Source organism: Cottoperca gobio, chromosome 13 (assembly GCF_900634415.1).
Source record: "Cottoperca gobio chromosome 13, fCotGob3.1, whole genome shotgun sequence".
NCBI lineage: Eukaryota > Metazoa > Chordata > Actinopteri > Perciformes > Bovichtidae > Cottoperca > Cottoperca gobio.
This window is the reverse complement of record NC_041367.1, coordinates 902,457-925,609: the sequence shown is the minus strand read 5'-3', so window position 1 is coordinate 925,609 and position 23,153 is coordinate 902,457. Positions and strand designations below refer to the sequence as shown.

The 23,153-nt window shown below is 40.5% G+C and overlaps 1 protein-coding gene across 2 annotated transcripts in view; it reads right to left on the bottom strand.

Annotated features, from left to right (window-relative positions):
• Positions 1-23,153, bottom strand: part of col4a4 (collagen, type IV, alpha 4) — a 51,670-nt gene that overhangs the window by 27,849 nt on the left and 668 nt on the right. For both annotated transcript variants that reach the window (XM_029446864.1, XM_029446865.1), the window contains exons 2-7: positions 18,864-18,998; positions 18,709-18,751; positions 2,941-3,012; positions 497-631; positions 281-325; positions 1-117 (exon numbers count right to left, since the gene is read on the bottom strand). In XM_029446864.1, coding sequence (XP_029302724.1) covers positions 1-117; positions 281-325; positions 497-631; positions 2,941-3,012; positions 18,709-18,751; positions 18,864-18,910 — 459 coding nt within the window. In that variant the 5' untranslated portion in view covers positions 18,911-18,998. The remainder of the gene's footprint in view (positions 118-280; positions 326-496; positions 632-2,940; positions 3,013-18,708; positions 18,752-18,863; positions 18,999-23,153) is intronic.

Genomic DNA, 23,153 nt, shown 5'->3' with positions numbered 1-23,153 from the left:
CGGTTCTCCATCAGTCCCTTGTCCTCCAGGAAGTCCAGGATCTCCTCTCTCTCCTCTGGTTCCATTACATCCGTCCAGTCCTGGAAACCCAGGACCTCCAGCGGGACCCGGGTGACCCTGAACACACAAACACATGCTCAAAGTCTGACCTTTGACCTCACTATGTCTGGGCCAATCAGTTGAGAGGACTTTGAGTTTTGTTTACGCAAATGAAAAGTGCGCTTATAAATAAAATGTATTATTATTATTATTATTAGGATAAGGGGGCGGGGCTTCTTACCGGGACTCCTTCTAAACCCGGAAAACCAGGAACGCCGACACTTCCCTGAAACAACAAACAGAGTTAAGAGTCGCAGGGTAACACATCAGGGTTAGATGTCATGTGAGGCCTGTGAGGCCTGTGATTGGTCAACACATTAAAACAAACAGAAGTCCTCAGAGTGTCGGCCATCTTGTCTTCAGAATAAAACTCACAAACAGAACCAGGTTTACTCACCGAGTCTCCTTTCAGTCCTCCAGCTCCTGTCGGCCCCTCGTCTCCTCTTTGGCCCTTCTCTCCTGGAGGCCCCTGGGGGCCCGGGAAGCCCAGGGGCCCCTGAGGTCCCTGCCTCCCCAGAGGACCTGGCGCACCCTGCAGGAAACAAACAACACTGTTAGAACCAGGGATGCAAAGTCATCAAGGGTTAAAAAGGAGACAAAGGTGAGAATAAAATATTACCTGTAATGTGGATTAAACTAAGATAAGAGTTCAGTGCAAAATTGTTTTTTAATAAAATAAATGAATTGTAAAAAATAAAATAAATACATTGAATTTTATTGTTTATTTAAAATTTCTAAATTTATTTTTATTTTTTAGATTAACAAAATACTGTATATCATCATATTTATATCATATAAATATATATATTTATATGATATAAATATAAATATATATGATATAAATATATATTATACATCATCCTGACCACAGGAGGGCAGTGTGACACAACAATAGACATAACACACACACACACACACACACACACACACACACAGAGTAGTGTGTGTTTGAACAGCAGCTCAGACAGTCAGGATGTTAAATCAGATGGAATGTTCCTTTAAATCAGCAGACATCAGATTACACTGAAACACACGCACACACACACACATGCACACACAATCACACGCACGCACGCACACACACACACACACACACACACACACACACACACACACACACACACACACACACACACACACACACACACACACACACACACACTAGTAATATGGTTTCAAGAAAGAAAGAACAAGTCTTTAAACGGACAATAACTCTTACAGTAGTTGGAAATCTTCAGTAATGATCTTTGTGTTCGAGCTTCTCGTGTCAGAAGGCAGGATTGTTTTTTAATCAGTTTGTTTCTCATCCAGGAGGAAACATGTAACTAACAGATATCAGCATGAAGCTTCCCCACTTCATGACTCACATCAACACAAGTTTATATTACAAGTGTTTATTATGTACATGAGGCATTATGTAATGTAGCTGTGGAGAGTTTACATCTACACACAGTTACAAACACACACTCTGATGTTCTCATGTTTCCTCTCGTCTCACAGAAGACGAGTTGGAAGATAAATATTGAGCCGTGCATGGAAAGCGATATGTTTGCCTGCAGTGTCTGTCCTGTAAAACGTCCTCACTGTCGTTGTAAACAGTTTGTTATTATTGACTAAAAGTGATAAATGTTGGAGTAAAAATGTATCAGCTGACAGAATCTGTGGTGAGATGAAAAAGAATATTGATCCACCTGCTGAATTTTCAGTTGAGCGGTGGTGGTGTGTGTGTGTGTGTGTGTGTGTGTGTGTGTGTGTGTGTGTGTGTGTGTGTGTGTGTGTGTGTGTGTGTGTGTGATGAGATGTGACAGCTGTGATCTCTGTTAGTCCTCTCTCTGTCCTTCTTTCTCTGAAACCTCTGAACTGTGAAATCACTGAGACAGACGCCTTTCCACAATTCCCTCTGCCTGTCTGCTGCCCCCAGCTGTACAAACACACACACGCACACACACACACACACACACACACACACACACACACACACACACACACACACAGACTGGAGGTCAGTGAATGTGTTGATTGTGGTGACATGAGAGTGGTGACTCTCTGAGCTCTCTGATTGGCTCCTGGATGTCTGACTGACGTCACATCGCAGAAACTCCCGTCATGCTACAACTTTTTTCTTTCTTCATACAAAAGTAAAACTTGCACGACCCCCACAGTCTGTCGGCCCGCACAGTTTGTCATAAGTGCCGGAAATATTTCTACATTTCTCAACAAATGTGGTTGAGAAATACTCTGTTAGAGGTAAAAGCATCTTGTTTTTACTCAAGTAAGTACCAAAATTAAAAGTCTTGATTCTGCAGAATAATATATTCTTTCATTTAGCACGTGAACTAACTGCAGGGACAGTGAGCAGCTCGGCGTTACGTGCTTTGAACTGAACTCACAACCTTCTGGTGTTGTGTGTGGAAGCTGAACCACCAGAAATAAAGTATAAAGTAGCAGGAAAGTACAAGTACCTCAAAATTGTTGAACTGTTGCAGTTTTAAGTTTAAATTTTTTTTTATGAACTTTTAAAACTCATAATGTAAATAATGCTATTTTATTTAATATGCAGCATCCTCCTTTAACTTTAACTTCCAATTAATTATGCTGATAACATTTAGCATCTTTTCAATACAAATTAATTAATTACATTTTTGCTGTTGTGTCTCCAATGAAAACTTTTTGATATGTTTTCAAAATGCACCAGATTAAACAAAACAAGTGTAAATATTCCTTTATTTTCTCATTTTGCAATATCGTGCAGCGGATCATTTCATCTTTAACTTTAACTTTATTTAAAAGAGTTTAGGGCTAGTGTGTGTGTGTGTGTGTGTGTGTGGGGGGGTCTCTCACCGTTGCTCCTTTGGCTGGGAAACACTGACAAGTGGAGCAGTCCCGACCAGCGCAGGGCTCCGTCTGGTCGCCCTGGAAACCAAGAGACAACCCCAATATCACCATGACATCGGGATGACATCATCACAAACAACAACAACAACACAACATCATCACAAACAACAACAACATGACATCATCACAAACAACAACAACATGACATCATCACAAACAACAACATCATCACAAACAACAACAACACGACATCATCACAAACAACACGGCGTCATCATAAACAACAACATGACATCATCACAAACAACAACAACATGACATCATCACAAACAACAACATCATCACACACAACAACAGGACATCATCACAAACAACATCGTCACACACAACATCATCACAAACAACAACAACACGACATCATCACACACAACAACATGACATCATCACAAACAACAACAACATGACATCATCACAAACAACAACATCATCACACACAACATCATCACAAACAACAACAACACGACATCATCACAAACAACAACAACACGACATCATCACAAACAACAACATCATCACACACAACATAATCACAAACAACAACACAACATCATCACAAATAACAACATCATCACACACAACAACAACATGACATCATCACAAACAACAACAACACAACATCATCACAAACAACAACAACACCACCACAAACAACATCACAAACAACAACAACACGACATCATCACAAACAACATGACATCATCACAAACAACAACATGACATCATCACAAACAACAACAACAACTTCACAAACAACACAACATCATCACAAACAACACGACATCAGCACAAACATCAACATCTTAACAAACAACACAACATCATCACAAACAACAACACGACATCAGCACAAACATCAACATCTTAACAAACAACAACATCATCACAAACAACAACACAACATCATCACAAACAACAACATCATCACAAACAACAACAACAACATGACATCATCACAAACAACAACCACATAACATCATCACAAACAACAACATGACATCATCACAAACAACAACATTACATCATCACAAACAACAACAAACTCACAAACAACAACACGACATTAGCACAAACAACAACATCATCACAAACAACAACACGACATCAGCACAAACAACAACATCATCACAAACAACAACAACACAACATCATCACAAACAACAACATCATCACAAACAACAACAACACGACATCAGCACAAACAACAACATTATCACAAACAACAACAACACGACATCAGCACAAAAACAACATGACATCATCACAAACAACAACATCATCACAAACAACAACAACATGACATCATCACAAACAGCAACATGACATCTTCACAAACAACAACATCACCACAAACAACAACATCACAAACAACAACAACATGACATCAGCACAAACAACATCACAAACAACAACATGACATCAGCACAAACAACATCAGCACAAATAACAACATCACCACAAACAACAACATGACATCAGCACAAACAACATCACGAACAACAACAACATCACCACAAACAACAACATCACAAACAACAACATGACATCAGCACAAACAACAACATCAGCACAAACAGCAACATGACATCATCACAAACAACAACAACATGACATCAGCACAAACAACATCAGCACAAACAACAACAACATGACATCAGCACAAACAACAACTTCACCACAAACAACAACATCACAAACAACAACATCACCACAAACAACAACAACAACATGACATCAGCACAAACAACATCACGAACAACAACAACATCACCACAAACAACATCACAAACAACAACATGACATCATCACAAACAACAACACGACATCATCACAAACAACAACATGACTTCAGATCTTTGTTCTTCACTTGTAATACAGAAGCAATACGTTACGTGATTAAAATACAAAATAAAGTGGTCGCATTGTGTTAAACAGAACGATGCACACTTCAGGACACGAGTCTCACACATGTCCTCGGGGGGGAAATGTCCTCGTTATTAACACCACTGTACAGAAAGTCAGTTTCCACGTCATCAAGATTATTCTTTTTCTCCCAGAGGCATCCCAGCGTGGAAACACGGTTTGTAGGAAGTGAGCACAAACACAACAGAGGACCGAGCGGGTTAAGTATTTATTTATATTTATATAAGCGCTGCTGCTCCAAGTTAAAACACTGATGAGCCGAATGAAACGTGAGGCCGAAGCTCAGTGATGTTTCCAGTTGTTCAGATCTGCAGTGGTTCATCTCTGGTACTCAGTGAAGATGAAGAGGAGCGGCGCTGGCTGGTGGACGACAACGCTGGAGCAGCAGACGAGTCGGACCGGGTGTTTCCTCTTGAAGGGATCCTGGGAGTTTATCCATCAAACTGTGGGACTCTGGGTCAGTGAAGACAAACATGTTTCGGTCCTACTCGGTCCACAAGCTCTGTGACGGCGGGTGTGATTCACCCAAAACAATGAAAAATTCAATAAAAGTAGATTTAAGAAGAACCTTATTAAACCAGTTTGTTCGAAATTGTCATTATTGTGAATTTAACCGCCCAAATTCTATTCAGTTCATCCTTGAGTACCGGCACGTTTTTTCAAATTCTTGGCATCGACTTGGTACCGAAGTCTCTGGTGACGTCCCTCAGGACCAATCAGGAAGATGTTGAGGCCACTGGCTCTGTGCTTCTCCAGCAGCGTGTTTGTGTTTCATGATGTTTTGTCTGTGTTCAGACAGTGAGGAATGTAAACACCGAGCAGAGACAGGCAAGCATCGCTGAGATTCTCAGGAGACAGCTGACTGTGTGTGTATGTGTGTGAGAGAGTTTATCAGATAACGTTAGTGACAATCATGCAGCCATTTCTTCTGAGCCACACACTCTTTGAACGCTCTGAATGAGGATGGATTTGACGCAGCTTCAGTTCATCAGATAACAATCAAACCATCACTCGAACGCTGCAGCAGTACTCTGTATAATAAAACATGTTTCTTTAAGTACTCTGTGTAATAAAACATGTTTCATTATGTACTCTGTGTAATAAAACATGTTTCTTTAAGTACTCTGTGTAATAAAACATGTTTCTTTAAGTACTCTGTGTAATAAAACATGTTTCTTTAAGTACTCTGTGTAATAAAACATGTTTCATTAAGTACTCTGTGTAATAAAACATGTTTCATTAAGTACTCTGTGTAATAAAACATGTTTCTTTAAGTACTCTGTGTAATAAAACATGTTTCTTTAAGTACTCTGTGTAATAAAACATGTTTCTTTAAGTACTCTGTGTAATAAAACATGTTTCTTTAAGTACTCTGTGTAATAAAACATGTTTCATTAAGTACTCTGTGTAATAAATCATGTTTCTTTAAGTACTCTGTGTAATAAAACATGTTTCATTAAGTACTCTGTGTAATAAAACATGTTTCTTTAAGTACTCTGTGTAATAAAACATGTTTCTTTAAGTACTCTGTGTAATAAAACATGTTTCTTTATTGTTATGAGTGTTGAGAAAAAACAAATGTTGGGTCCATCCATCTGTTGTGACAAAAAGAGAGCTCAGCCAGAAGGCAAAGCTCTCGATCTACCAGTCGGTCTTCATTCCTACCCTCACCTATGGTCATGAAGGCTGGGTCATGACCTAAAGAACGAGATCACGGGTGCAAGCGGCCGAAATGGGTTTTCTCAGACGGGTGGCGTCTCCCTTAGAGATAGGGTGAGAAGCTCAGCCATCCGTGAGAGACTCGGAGTAGAGCCGCTGCTCCTTTGCGTTGAAAGGAGCCAGTTGAGGTGGTTCATCTAATAAGGAGCCACCTGGGCGCCCCCCAAGGGAGGTGTTGCTGGCACAGCTGGGAGGAGACCCCGGGGAAGACCCAGGACTCGGTGGAGAGATTATATCTCCTCACTGGGAACGCCTCAGGATCCCCCAGTCGGAGCTGGAGGATGTGGCCCGGAGTAGGGAAGTCTGGGGTTCCTTACTGGAGCTGCTGCCCCCGCGACCCGACTCGGGATAAGAGGTAGACGATGGATGGATGGATGGAGTCCAAAAATTTGGATTTGGCCCGTCAGATGTTTTAAGCATGCATTATTTTAATGATGCATTTATTGTGAGGTAAATGTTTTTTAAATATGTCGGATCCCTAATTATTAATGATTTTTCTAAATTGTTGCACAGGAAGTCAATAAGAAGACCATGGAGAGGCATCTTAAATGAACTAAATAAACAATAAAATAAAACACAACAGCTGTTTTGTGTTCAGTCTCTTCAAACTGTTGACATGTGTTTGTTTTTGTTTTTGTGTGTAACATTTTAATGTAAGAGATGTAAGAGATGTGAGAGATGTAAGAGATGTGAGAGATGTAAGAGATGTGAAAGATGTGAGAGATGTAAGAGATGTAAGAGATGTGAAAGAAGTGCGAGATGTGAGATGTAAGAGATGTAAGAGATGTGAGAGATGTAAGAGATGTAAGAGATGTGAGAGATGTGAAAGAAGTGCGAAATGTGAGAGATGTGAAAGAAGTGCGAGATGTGAGAGATGTGAGAGAAGTGAGAGATATGAGAGATATGAGAGATGTAAGATATGTAAGAGATGTGAGAGATGTAAGAGATGTGAGAGATGTAAGAGATGTGAGAGATGTGAGAGATGTGAGAGATGTAAGAGATGTGAGAAATGTGAGAGATGTGAGATATGTAAGATATGTAAGAGATGTAAGAAATGTGAGAGATGTAAGAGATGTGAGAGATGTGAGAGATGTGAGAGATGTAAGAGATGTGAGAATGTGAGAGATGTGAGAGATGTGAGACATGTGAGAGATGTAAGAGATGTGAGAGATGTGAGAGATGTGAGAGATGTGAGAGATGTAAGAGATTGTAGGAGATGTGAGACATGTAAGAGATGTAAGAGATGTGAGAGATGTAAGAGATGTGAGAGATGTGAGAGATGTAAGAGATGTGAGAAATGTAAGAGATGTAAGAGAATTAAGAGATGTAAGAGATGTAAGAAATGTGAGAGATGTTAGAGATGTAAGAGATGTAAGAGATGTAAGAGATGTGAGAGATGTGAGAGATGTAAGAGATGTAAGAGATGTAAGAGATGTGAGAGATGTAAGAGATGTGAGAGATGTGAGAGATGTAAGAGATGTGAGAGATGTAAGAGATGTGAGAGATGTGAGAGATGTAAGAGATGTGAGAGATCTAAGAGATGTGAGAGATGTAAGAGATGTGAGAGATGTGAGAGATGTAAGAGATGTAAGAAATGTAAGAGATGTAAGAGAATTAAGAGATGTAAGAGATGTGAGAGATGTGAGATGTAAGAGATGTAAGAAATGTAAGAGATGTAAGAGAATTAAGAGATGTAAGAGAATTAAGAGATGTAAGATGTAAGAGATGTGAGAGATTTAAGAGATTTAAGAGATGTAAGAGATGTAAGAGAATTAAGAGATGTAAGAGATGTAAGAGATGTAAGAAATGTAAGAGATGTAAGAGAATTAAGAGATGTAAGAGATGTAAGAGATGTAAGAGATGTGAGAGATTTAAGAGATGTAAGAGATGTAAGAGAATTAAGAGATGTGAGAGATGTTAGAGATTTGAGAGATGTAAGAGATGTGAGAGATGCAAGAGATGCAAGAGATGTGAGAGATGTAAGAGATGTAAGAGATGTGAGAGATTTAAAAGATGTGAGAGAGGTGAGAGATGTAAGAGATGTAAGAGATGTAAGAGATGTGAGAGATGTGAGAGATGTGAGAGATGTAAGAGATGAGATGTGAGAGATGTAAGATATGTAAGAGATGTAAGAGATGTGAGAGATGTGAAAGATGTGAGAGATGTAAGAGATGTGAGAGATGTAAGAGATGTGAAAGATGTGAGATATGTAAGAGATGTGAGAGATGTGAGAGATGTGAGAGATGTAAGAGATGAGATGTGAGAGATGTAAGATATGTAAGAGATGTAAGAGATGTGAGAGATGTGAAAGATGTGAGAGATGTAAGAGATGTGAGAGATGTAAGAGATGTGAAAGATGTGAGATATGTAAGAGATGTAAGAGATGTATGAGATGTAAGAGATGTGAGAGATGTCAGATATGTAAGAGATGTGAAAGATGTGAGAAATGTAAGAGATGTGAGAGATGTAAGAGATGTAAGAGATGTATGAGATGTAAGAGATGTGAGAGCTGTGAGAGATGTAAGCGATATAAGAGATGTGAGAGATGTGAGAGATGTAAGAGATGTGAGAGATGTAAGAGATGTGAGAGATGTGAGAGATGTAAGAGATGTGAGAGATGTAAGAGATGTGAGAGATGTAAGAGATGTGAGAGATGTAAGAGATGTAAGAGATGTGAGAGATGTGAGAGATGTAAGAGATGTGAGAGATGTGAGAGATGTGAGAGATGTAAGAGATGTGAGAGATGTAAGAGATGTGAGAGATGTAAGAAATGTGAGAGATGTAAGAGATGTAAGAGATGTGAGAGATTTAAGAGATTTGAGAGATGTAAGAGATGTGAGAGATGCAAGAGATGTAAGAGATGTGAGAGATGTAAGAGATGTAAGATAATTAAGAGATGTGAGAGATGTAAGAAATGTAATAGATGTGAGAGATGTGAGAGATGTAAGAGATGTGAGAGATGTAAGATATGTAAGAGATGTAAGAAATGTAAGAGATGTAAGAAATGTAAGAGATGTGAGAGATGTGAGAGATGTAAGAGATGTGAGAGATGTGAGAGATGTAAGAGATGTAAGAGATGTGAGAGATGTGAGAGATGTGAGAGATGTAAGAGATGTAAAAATGTAAGAGATGTGAGAGATGTAAGAGATGTGAGAGATGTAAGAGATGTAAGAGATGTGAGAGATGTGAGAGATGTAAGAAATGTGAGAGATGTAAGAGATGTAAGAGATATGAGAGATGTGAGAGATGTAAGAATTCTGAGAGATGTAAGAGATGTGAGAGATGTAAGAGATGTGAGAGATGTGAGAGATTTAAGAGATGAAAGAGATGTCAGAGAATTAAGAGATGTGAGAGATGTTAGAGATTTGAGAGATGTAAGAGATGTGAGAGATGCAAGAGATGTGAGAGATGTAAGAAATGTAAGAGATGTAAGAAATGTAAGAGATGTGAGAGATGTAAGAGATGTAAAAGATGTAAGAAATGTAAGAGATGGGAGAGATGTAAGAGATGTAAGAGATGTGAGAGATGTGAGAGATGTAAGAAATGTGAGAGATGTAAGAGATGTAAGAGATGTGAGAGATTTAAGAGATGTAAGAGATGTAAGAGAATTAAGAGACGTGAGAGATGTTAGAGATTTGAGAGATGTAAGAGATGTGAGAGATGCAAGAGATGCAAGAGATGTGAGAGATGTAAGAGAATTAAGAGATGTGAGAGATGTAAGAGATGTAAGAGAATTAAGAGATGTAAGAGATGTGAGAGATGTAAGAGATGTAAGAGATGTGAGAGATGTAAGAAATGTAAGAGATGTGAGAGATGTGAGAGATGTGAGAGATGTAAGATATGTAAGAGATGTAAGAGATGTGAAAGATGTAAGAAATGTAAGAGATGTAAGAGATGTGAGAGATGTAAGAGATGTGAGAGATGTAAGAAATGTAAGAGATGTGAGATATGCGAGATATGTGAGAGATGTGAGAGATGTGAGAGATGTAAGAGATGTGAGAGATATGACAGATGTAAGAGATGTAAGAAATGTAAGAGATGTGAGAGATGTGAGAGATGTAAGAGATGTGAGAGATGTAAGAGATGTAAAATATGTAAGAAATGTAAGAGATGGGAGAGATGTAAGAGATGTAAGAGATGTGAGAGATGTGAGAGATGTAAGAAATGTGAGAGATGTAAGAGATGTAAGAGATGTGAGAGATTTAAGAGATGTAAGAGATGTAAGAGAATTAAGAGACGTGAGAAATGTTAGAGATTTGAGAGATGTAAGAGATGTGAGAGATGCAAGAGATGCAAGAGATGTGAGAGATGTAAGAGATGTGAGAGATGTGAGAGATGTGAGAGATGTAAGAGATGTAAGAGATGTAAGAGATGTGAAAGATGTAAGAAATGTAAGAGATGTAAGAGATGTGAGAGATGTAAGAGATGTGAGAGATGTAAGAAATGTAAGAGATGTGAGATATGTGAGATATGTGAGAGATGTGAGAGATGTGAGAGATGTAAGAGATGTGAGAGATGTGAGAGATATGAGAGATGTAAGAGATGTAAGAGATGTGAGAGATGTGAGAGATGTAAGAAATGTGAGAGATGTAAGAGATGTGAGAGATTTAAGAGATGTAAGAGATGTAAGAGAATTAAGAGACGTGAGAAATGTTAGAGATTTGAGAGATGTAAGAGATGTGAGAGATGCAAGAGATGCAAGAGATGCAAGAGATGTGAGAGATGTAAGAGATGTAAGAGAATTAAGAGATGTGAGAGATGTAAGAGATGTAAGAGAATTAAGAGATGTAAGAGATGTGAGAGATGTAAGAGATGTGAGAGATGTAAGAAATGTAAGAGATGTGAGATGTGAGAGATGTGAGAGATGTGAGAGATGTAAGAGATGTTAGAGATGTAAGAGATGTAAGAGATGTAAGAGATATGTAAGAAATGTAAGAGATGTAAGAGATGTGAGAGATGTAAGAGATGTGAGAGATGTAAGAAATGTAAGAGATGTGAGATATGTGAGATATGTGAGAGATGTAAGAGATGTAAAAGATGTAAGAGATGTGAGAGATGTAAGAGATGTGAGAGATATGAGAGATGTAAGAGATGTAAGAGATGTAAGATATGTGAGAAATGTAAGAGATGTGAGAGATGTAAAAATGTAAGAGATGTGAGAGATGTGAGAGATGTAAGAGATGTGAGAGATGTAAGAGATGTAAGAGATGTGAGAGATGTAAGAGATGTAAAAAATGTAAGAGATGTAAGAGATGTGAGAGATGTAAGAGATGTAAAAAATGTAAGAGATGTAAGAGATGTGAGAGATGTAAGATATGTGAGAAATGTAAGAGATGTAAGAGATGTAAGAGATGTAAGAAATGTAAGAGATGTAAGAGATGTAAGAGATGTGAGAGATGTAAGAGATGTGAGAGATGTAAAAAATGTAAGAGATGTGAGAGATGTAAGAGATTTGAGAGATGTAAGAGATGTAAGAGATGTGAGAGACGTAAGAGATGTGAGAGATGTGAGAGATGTAAGAGATGTGAGAGATGTAAGAGATGTGAGAGATGTAAGAGATGTAAAAAATGTAAGAGATGTGAGAGATGTAAGAGATGTGAGAGATGTAAGAGAGGTAAGAGATGTGAGAGATGTGAGAGATGTAAGAGATGTGAGAGATGTGAGAGATGTGAGAGATGTAAGAGATGTGAGAGATGTGAGAGATGTGAGAGATGTAAGAGATGTAAGAGATGTGAGAGATGTAAGAGATGTAAGAGATGTAAGAGAATTAAGAGATGTAAGAGATGTAAGAGATGTGAGAGATGTAAGAGATGTGAGAGATGTGAGAGATGTAAGAGATGTAAGAGATGTAAGAGATGTAAGAGATGTAAGAGATGTGAGAGATGTAAGAGATGTAAGAGATGTAAGAGATGTGAGAGATGTAAGAGATGTGAGAGATGTAAGAGATGTAAGAGATGTAAGAGATGTAAGAGATGTGAGAGATGTGAGAGATGTAAGAGATGTGAGAGATGTAAGAGATGTAAGAGATGTAAGAGATGTGAGAGATGTAAGAGATGTGAGAGATGTAAGAAATGTAAGAGATGTGAGAGATGTGAGAGATGTGAGAGATGTGAGAGATGTAGAGATGTAAGAGATGTGAGAGTATGAGAGATGTAGAGATGTAAGAGATGTAAGAGATGTGAGAGATGTGAGAGATGTAAGAGATGTGAGAGATGTAAGAGATGTAAGAAATGTAAGAGATGGGAGAGATGTAAGAGATGTAAGAGATGTGAGAGATGGGAGAGATGTAAGAAATGTGAGAGATGTAAGAGATGTGAGAGATTTAAGAGATGTAAGAGATGTAAGAGAATTAAGAGATGTAAGAGATGTGAGAGATGTAAGAGATGTAAGAGATGTGAGAGATGTAAGAAATGTAAGAGATGTGAGAGATGTGAGAGATGTAAGAGATGTTAGAGATGTAAGAGATGTAAGAGATGTAAGAGATATGTAAGAAATGTAAGAGATGTAAGAGATGTGAGAGATGTAAGAGATGTGAGAGATGTAAGAAATGTAAGAGATGTGAGATATGTGAGATATGTGAGAGATGTAAGAGATGTAAAAGATGTAAAAAATGTAAGAGATGTGAGAGATGTAAGAGATGTGAGAGATATGAGAGATGTAAGAGATGTAAGAGATGTAAGATATGTGAGAAATGTAAGAGATGTGAGAGATGTAAAAAATGTAAGAGATGTGAGAGATGTAAGAGATGTAAGAGATGTGAGAGATGTAAGAGATGTGAGAGATGTAAGAGATGTAAGAGATGTGAGCGATGTAAGAGATGTAAAAAATGTAAGAGATGTAAGAGATGTGAGAGATGTAAGATATGTGAGAAATGTAAGAGATGTAAGAGATGTAAGAGATGTAAGAAATGTAAGAGATGTAAGAGATGTGAGAGATGTAAGAGATGTGAGAGATGTAAAAAATGTAAGAGATGTGAGAGATGTAAGAGATTTGAGAGATGTAAGAGATGTAAGAGATGTGAGAGATGTAAGAGATGTGAGAGATGTAAGAGATGTGAGAGATGTAAGAGATGTAAAAAATGTAAGAGATGTGAGAGATGTAAGAGATGTGAGAGATGTGAGAGAGGTAAGAGATGTGAGATGTGAGAGATGTAAGAGATGTGAGAGATGTGACAGATGTGAGAGATGTAAGAGATGTGAGAGATGTGAGAGATGTGAGAGATGTAAGAGATGTGAGAGATGTAAGAGATGTGAGAGATTTAAGAGATGTAAGAGATGTAAGAGAATTAAGAGATGTAAGAGATGTAAGAGATGTAAGAGATGTGAGAGATGTAAGAAATGTGAGAGATGTGAGAGATGTAAGAGATGTAAGAAATGTAAGAGATGTAAGAGATGTAAGAGATGTGAGAGATGTAAGAAATGTAAGAGATGTAAGAGATGTGAGAGATGTAAGAGATGTGAGAGATGTAAGAAATGTAAGAGATTTAAGAGATGTAAGAAATGTGAGAGATGTGAGAGATGTAAGAGATGTGAGAGATGTAAGAAATGTAAGAGATGTAAGAGATGTAAGAGATGTGAGAGATGTAAGAGATGTAAGAAATGTGAGAGATGTAAGAGATGTGACAGATGTAAGAGATGTGAGAGATGTAAGAAATGTAAGAGATGTGAGATGTGAGAGATGTAAGAAATGTAAGAGATGTAAGAGATGTGAGAGATGTAAGATATGTGAGAAATGTAAGAGATGTAAGAGATGTAAGAGATGTAAGAAATGTAAGAGATGTAAGAGATGTAAGAGATGTGAGAGATGTAAGAGATGTGAGAGATGTAAAAAATGTAAGAGATGTGAGAGATGTAAGAGATTTGAGAGATGTAAGAGATGTAAGAGATGTAAGAGATGTGAGAGATGTAAGAGATGTGAGAGATGTAAGAGATGTAAAAAATGTAAGAGATGTGAGAGATGTAAGAGATGTGAGAGATGTAAGAGAGGTGAGAGATGTGAGAGATGTAAGAGATGTGAGAGATGTGACAGATGTGAGAGATGTAAGAGATGTGAGAGATGTGAGAGATGTGAGAGATGTAAGAGATGTGAGAGATGTAAGAGATGTGAGAGATTTAAGAGATGTAAGATAAGAGAATTAAGAGATGTAAGAGATGTAAGAGATGTGAGAGATGTAAGAAATGTGAGAGATGTGAGAGATGTAAGAGATGTAAGAAATGTAAGAGATGTAAGAGATGTAAGAGATGTGAGAGATGTAAGAAATGTAAGAGATGTAAGAGATGTGAGAGATGTAAGAGATGTGAGAGATGTAAGAAATGTAAGAGATTTAAGAGATGTAAGAAATGTGAGAGATGTGAGAGATGTAAGAGATGTGAGAGATGTAAGAAATGTAAGAGATGTAAGAGATGTAAGAGATGTGAGAGATGTAAGAGATGTAAGAAATGTGAGAGATGTAAGAGATGTGACAGATGTAAGAGATGTGAGAGATGTAAGAAATGTAAGAGATGTGAGATGTGAGAGATGTAAGAGATGTGAGAGATGTAAGAGATGTGAGAGATGTAAGAAATGTAAGAGATGTAAGAGATGTGAGAGATGTAAGAGATGTAAGAGATGTAAGAGATGTGACAGATGTAAGAAATGTGAGAGATGTAAGAGATGTAAGAGATGTGACAGATGTAAGAAATGTGAGAGATGTAAGAAATGTAAGAGATGTGAGATGTGAGAGATGTAAGAAATGTAAGAGATGTAAGAGATGTGATGGATGTAAGAGATGTGAGATGTGAGAGATGTAAGAAATGTAAGAGATGTAAGAGATGTGATGGATGTAAGAGATGTAAGAGAATTAAGAGATGTGAGAGATGTAAGAAATGTAAAAGATGTAAGAGATGTGATGGATGTAAGAGATGTAAGAGAATTAAGAGATGTGAGAGATGTAAGAAATGTAAGAAATGTGAGAGATGTGAGATATGTAAGAGATGTAAGAGATGTGAGAGATGTGAGAGATGTAAGAAATGTAAGAGATGTGAGAGATGTGAGAGATGTAAGAAATGTAAGAGATTTAAGAGATGTAAGAGATGTGAGAGATGTGAGAGATGTAAGAAATGTAAGAGATGTAAGATATGTAAGAGATGTAAGAGATGTAAGAAATGTGAGAGATGTGAGAGATGTAAGAGATGTAAGAGATGTAAGAGATGTGAGAGATGTAAGAAATGTAAGAGATTTAAGAGATGTAAGAAATGTGAGAGATGTGAGAGATGTAAGAGATGTGAGAGATGTAAGAGATGTGAGAGATGTAAGAGATGTAAGAAATGTAAGAGATGTGAGAGATGTAAGAGATGTAAGAAATGTAAGAAATGTAAGAGATGTGAGAGATGTAAGAGATGTGAGAGATGTAAGAGATGTGAGAGATGTAAGAGATGTAAGAAATGTAAGAGATGTGAGAGATGTAAGAGATGTAAGAGATGTAAGAGATGTAAGAGATGTGAGAGATGTAAGAGATGTAAGAAATGTAAGAGATGTAAGAGATGTAAGAGATGTAAGAGATGTGAGAGATGTAAGAGATGTAAGAGATGTAAGAGATGTAAGAGATGTAAGAGATGTGAGAGATGTGAGAGATGTAAGAGATGTAAGAGATGTAAGAGATGTCAGAGATGTAAGAGATGTAAGAGATGTGAGAGATGTTAGAGATGTAAGAGATGTAAGAGATGTAAGAGATGTGAGAGATCTCAGGGATGTAAGAAATGTAAGAGATGTGAGAGATCTAAGGGATGTAAGAGATTGTGTCTCTACTGGATATCTTTTAGTTTTATTTTGTGTTAGATTTTCGACAAAGAGGACTGATATTTTCAAAAATCGGGTTTTAGCAACGCTAGCGGGCAGATGCTGATGTTGAACACGATACTGATTTAAAGTGTCGATGAAGGTGCTAGACTTCATCTGATGGTGTCTCTGCTCAACACGGACTCCCCCTCACATGTCCCTGTTGATACACTGACTGAGCGTGTTTTTTCTTCTCTGTAGGCCCCAGACCGTGAATTTCCCAGCATGCAGTAGTGTTTGTGTAGCAGGCACATTCCTGCAGCGTTGTGTAAACCAGGTTATCACTCAGGCGTGGCTATCAGCAGCAGGAATGTGGCTATCGCTCTATCTGCTGTCACGACTTTGTCCTGGATGTCTGCACTCACACCATCCTCCATCAGTCCTCCATCAGTCCTCCATCAGTCCTCCATCAATCCTCCATCAGTCCTCCATCAATCCTCCATCAGTCCTCCATCAATCCTCCATCAGTCCTCCATCAGTCCTCCATCAGTCCTCCGTCAGTCTTCCGTCAGTCCTCCATCTGTCCACCATCATCACTCCATCAGTCCTCCATCTGTCGTCCATCATCACTCCATCAGTCCTCCATCAGTCCTCCATCAGTCCTGCACCTGCTGTCACGACTGATCTGTACCCGTCGGCGCTCCCTCACATCCATACATACTTCATTTGGGACACCACGCTGCCACTGATTGGCTGAGCAGACAGCGGAGCAGCTGATTGGCCGACAACATTGCTGTTCTCAGACTGACTAAACCTGAAGACCTCAACAGGATGGAGAGACTGAAGAGCAAACACCTCCGCAGAGTCCTCTCTACATCCTGAGTTCATCCTGGGTCGGTCCACCATCAATCCTCCACCCATGAATGGATTACTGAACGACCGACCGGGCACAGGCCCATGGGCCCAAAGTGTCAGGGGCCCCCGGGATCATCACCTCCAAATTATCACTCATAGAGACACGTACCGATAGAGACCAAAGCAATAACAAAGACACACAAAATTACTATAAACATTAAACAATATGAAACAACAACTATGAAAAGACACAAAACAACTACAAAAAGAATCTAAACAACTATAAAGTCTGAGTGTCTTGAGGGTCTTCAGGGTCTTGCTCCTGTGTGGGAGAGGTGGGTGGGGGGCTTTTGCCTGTCTGTGCTCAGGGGCCCCTTGTCTCCTAACCCACTCATGCCTCCATCATCCGTCCATCACAGTGCATTTCTTTATTTTGATCTCTTATGTTTCAATAGTCAGCTGAATCATCAAAGAGCTGAGGGCCGAGGTGTGATCCCTGCGGTACACCAGAGACACCCGGCTCCCGAGCGCTCTGACAGTCAGTGGGCTCTTTCAATAACAAACTTCTGTTTATTTCAACCTTGTGTTTCGCCTATAAATATGACCATTGTGACTTTAAGGGCTAACTTTACTCTCCACCACTGTTTGTGGGAAACATGTATATATACTCCTACACCTTTCCAAATAAACAAGATTCTTACATAAATCATTTCAAACGTTTGTACGGAGCGGTGGGGCCATTGAGAGAAAATAAATAAATCAAAGCCACTTTTTATTCAATTTAATTAAATCTTCGCCACATTTGAATTTGTCTGCATGAGATATATACAGAGAGCAGCACAGATCAGCCTTTCTCTGCAAAGCATCAAGTCAGCATATCGCCAACGATATTATCCACACACTCTATCCTTGTCCAATCCAATATCCTTGTTATTGCCTTTGCTAACAATACGCCGCTGCATGTTGTCAACATGTCTTAACTAACTCAAGCTATAGTAAAGCTTCACTAAAGACTCTCTAGCTATAGATACAAAATGACTTGGCCTTGTGCACGGCTTAAATTATTCAATTATTGAATTTGTGCCCACAAATGAATTATAACGTTGGAAGGATTTGATGAGCTCTGGGGATGTGACACGTTTATCAACTCCAAAGTGAACTTTCTTCAACTCATTACAACACACCTGAGAACAAATCAGTCAGAAAACACTTCCTGTGTGCAGACCGAGGAGAGAAACCTCTTCCCTTCACAATAAGATGTTCATTCTGCAAAGCATCTTTTACTGTGAAAGTCCTGTAAGCTGGTACCTGATGCAAACTTCAGCACTTTTAAGACACCGAGCTGTATTCAGGTCCAGCTTCTTTTTACTATGACACCTGTTTTCAGTTTGTCTATATTGTCTCCATCAAATAAACCATGAATCAATGAAAAAGTGCAGTTTAAAATGAGAGCGATGAACTCACCCCGAGAGCTGCAGGAGGAGCCGTCAGGATAACCAGGAAGCACCTGGAAAGGGAAACACACAGGTGAGTTGTTATGACCTGGACCAGCAGAGAGCAGCTATGACACGTCACTGATGAGCTGAAACATGTGACGTGATGGAAATGTTGTTGTTCACCAGAGGCAGGTGTAGCTGCAGGGGGCGGAGCAGGAAGTCAGCAGCATCTTGTCCTCTGCTCAGAGGAAGTCCCGCCCACTACACGGCCCGGTCAATCTGACTCCGCCTCCAGACGCTGTGACACTGGTGGACGTCCTGCAGAGACACAAAGACACACACAGAGTTCATTACAGCAACAATCTGACAAACACCATTGAAATAAATCTGATTACAGTCCGTCTCAGTCAAATGTTACTGATTTTATGAACTTGATGTATCTGTAGAAATATGATGCTGTTGCTTTAATGAGAACAAACTTTAGCTGCTGGTATTACAGAGGAGACAGACAGGTAGAGACAGACAGACTTGTAAAGACAGACATGTGGAGACAGACAGGTATAGAGACAGACAGGTAGAGAGACAGACAGGTAGAGACAGACAGGTAGAGAGACAGACAGGTAGAGAGACAGACAGGTAGAGACCGACATGTGAATACAGACAGGTAGAGGGTAGAGACAGACAGGTAGACAGACAGGTAGAGACAGACAGGTAGACAGACAGGGTGAGAGACAGACAGGTAGACAGACAGACAGGTAGACAGACAGACAGGTAGAGAGATAGACAGGTAGACAGATAGGTAAAGAGATAGCCAGGTAGATACAGACAGGTAGAGAGACAGACAGGTAGTGACACACATGTGGAGACAGACAGATAGATAGTGACAGACAGACAGAGAGACAGACAGACAGGTAGAGAAACAGACAGGTAGAGAGACAGACATGTGAATGCAGACAGGTAGAGGGTAGAGACAGACAGGTAGAGACATGCAGTAGACAGACAGGTAGACAAACAGGTAGACAGGCAGACATGTAGAGACAGACAGGTAGAGAGACAGACAGGTAGAGACAGACAGGTAGACGGACAGGTAGAGAGACAGACAGGTAGTGTCACACATGTGGAGACAGACAGACAGGTAGAGAGACAGACAGTAGACAGACAGGTAGAGACAGACAGGTAGACAGACAGGTAGAGACAGACAGGTAGACAGACAGGTAGAGACCGACAGGTAGAGACCGACAGGTAGACAGACAGGTAGAGACATACATGTAGATAGACAGGTAGAGACCGACAGGTAGAGACCGGCAGGTAGACAGACAGGTAGAGACAGACATGTAGACAGACAGGTAGACAGACATGTAGAAACAGTCAGGTAGACAGACAGGTAAAGAGAGATATGTAGACATACATGTAGAGATAGACAGGTAGAGATAGACATGTGAAGACAGACAGGTAGAGACCGACAGGTATACAGACAGGTAGAGACAGACATGTGAAGACAGACAGGTAGAGGATAGAGACAGACAGGTAGACAGACATGTAGAGACAGACAGGTAGACATACATGTAGAGACAGACAGGTAGAGACAGAAATGTGAAGACAGACAGGTAGAGGGTAGAGACAGTCAGGTAGACAGACAGGTAAAGAGAGATATGTAGACATACATGTAGAGATAGACAGGTAGAGATAGACATGTGAAGACAGACAGGTAGAGACCGACAGGTAGACAGACAGGTAGAGACCGGCAGGTAGACAGACAGGTAGAGACAGACATGTGAAGACAGACAGGTAGAGGGTAGAGACAGACAGGTAGACAGACAGGTAGAGGGTAGAGACAGACAGGTAGAGACAGACATGTGTAGACAGACAGGTAGAGGGTAGAGACAGACAGGTAGAGACAGACATGTGAAGACAGACAGGTAGAGGGTAGAGACAGACAGGTAGAGACAGACATGTGAAGACAGACAGGTAGAGGGTAGAGACAGACAGGTAGACAGACATGTAGACAGAGACATGTAGACAGAAATGTAGAGACAGACAGGTAGAGACCGACAGGTAGAGACAGTCAGGTAGACAGACAGGTAAAGAGAGATATGTAGACATACATGTAGAGATAGACAGGTAGAGACAGACATGTGAAGACAGACAGGTAGAGGGTAGAGACAGACAGGTAAACAGACGGGTAGAGACCGACAGGTAGACAGACAGGTAGAGGCTAGAGACAGAGAGGTAGACAGACAGATAGAGGGTAGAAACAGACATGTGAAGACAGACAGGTAGAGGGTAGAGACAGACAGGTAGACAGACAGGTAGAGGGTAGAGACAGACAGGTAGAGACAGACATGTGTAGACAGACAGGTAGAGACCGACAGGTAGACAGACAGGTAGAGACCGACAGGTAGAGACAGACATGTGAAGACAGACAGGTAGAGGATAGAGACAGACAGGTAGACAGGTAGACAGACAGATAGAGGGTAGAAACAGACATGTGAAGACAGACAGGTAGAGGGTAGAGACAGACAGGTAGAGACAGACATGTGAAGACAGACAGGTAGAGGGTAGAGACAGACAGGTAGACAGACAGGTAGAGACAGACAAGTAAACAGACAGGTTGAGACAGACAGGTAGACAGACAGGTAGATACAGACATGTGAAGACAGACTGGTAGAGGGTAGAGACAGACAGGTAGAGACAGACATGTGTAGACAGACAGGTAGAGGGTAGAGACAGACAGGTAGAGGGTAGAGACAGACAGGTAGAGACAGAAATGTGAAGACAGACAGGTAGAGGGTAGAGACAGACAGGTAGACAGACAGGTAGAGCAAGACAAGTAAACAGATAGGTAGAGACAGACATGTAGACAGACAGGTGGAGACATACAGGTAGACAGACAGGTAGAGGGTAGAGACAGACAGGTAGAGACAGACATGTGTAGACAGACAGGTAGAGGGTAGAGACAGACATGTAGAGGGTAGACACAGACAGGTAGACAGACAGGTAGAGGGTAGAGACAGACAGGTAGAGAAAGACAAGTAAACAGATAGGTAGAGACAGACATGTAGACAGACAGGTGGAGACATACAGGTAGACAGACAGGTAGAGGGTAGAGACAGACAGGTAGAGACAGACATGTGTAGACAGACAGGTAGAGGGTAGAGACAGACAGGTAGAGACAGACATGTGTAGACAGACAGGTAGAGGGTAGAGACAGACAGGTAGACAGACAGGTAGAGGGTAGAGACAGACAGGTAGAGACAGACATGTGTAGACAGACAGCTAGAGGGTAGAGACAGACATGTAGAGGGTAGAGACAGACAGGTAGAGGGTAGAGACAGACAGGTAGACAGACAGGTAGAGGGTAGAGACAAACAGGTAGACAGACAGGTAGAGGGTAGAGACAGACAGGTAGAGGGTAGAGACAGACAGGTAGAGGGTAGAGACAGACAGGTAGAGACAGACATGTGTAGACAGGCAGGTAGAGGGTAGAGACAGAAAGGTAGAGGGTAGAGACAGACAGGTAGACAGACAGGTAGAGGGTAGAGACAGACAGGTAGACAGACATGAAGAGGGTAGAGACAGACAGGTAGACAGACAGGTAGAGACAGACAGGTAGACAGACAGATAGAGGGTAGAAACAGACATGTAGACAGACAGGTAGAGGGTAGAGACAGACAGGTAGAGGGTAGAGACAGACAGGTAGACAGACATGTAGAGGGTAGAGACAGACAGGTAGACAGACATGTAGAGGGTAGAGACAGACAGGTAGAGACAGACAGGTAGACAGACATGTAGAGGGTAGAGACAGACAGGTAGACAGACATGTAGAGGGTAGAGACAGACAGGAAGACAGACATGTAGAGGGTAGAGACAGACATGTAGAGACAGACAGGAAGACAGACATGTAGAGGGTAGAGACAGACAGGTAGAGGGTAGAGACAGACAGGTAGACAGACAGGTAGAGGGTAGAGACAGACAGGTAGAGGGTAGAGACAGACATGTAGAGGGTAGAGACAGACAGGTAGACAGACAGGTAGAGGGTAGAGACAGACAGGTAGAGGGTAGAGACAGACAGGTAGACAGACATGTAGAGGGTAGAGACAGACAGATAGACAGACATGTAGAGGGTAGAGACAGACAGGTAGAGACAGACATGTAGAGGGTAGAGACAGACAGGTAGACAGACAGGTAGAGGGTAGAGACAGACAGGTAGACAGACATGTAGAGGGTAGAGACAGACAGGTACAGGGTAGAGACAGACAGGTAGACAGACATGTAGAGGATAGAGACAGACAGGTAGAGGGTAGAGACAGACAGGTAGACACACAGGTAGAGGGTAGAGACAGACAGGTAGACAGACATGTAGAGGGTAGAGACAGACATGTAGAGGGTAGAGACAGACAGGTAGAGGGTAGAGACAGACAGGTAGACAGACATGTAGAGGGTAGAGACAGACATGTAGAGGGTAGAGACAGA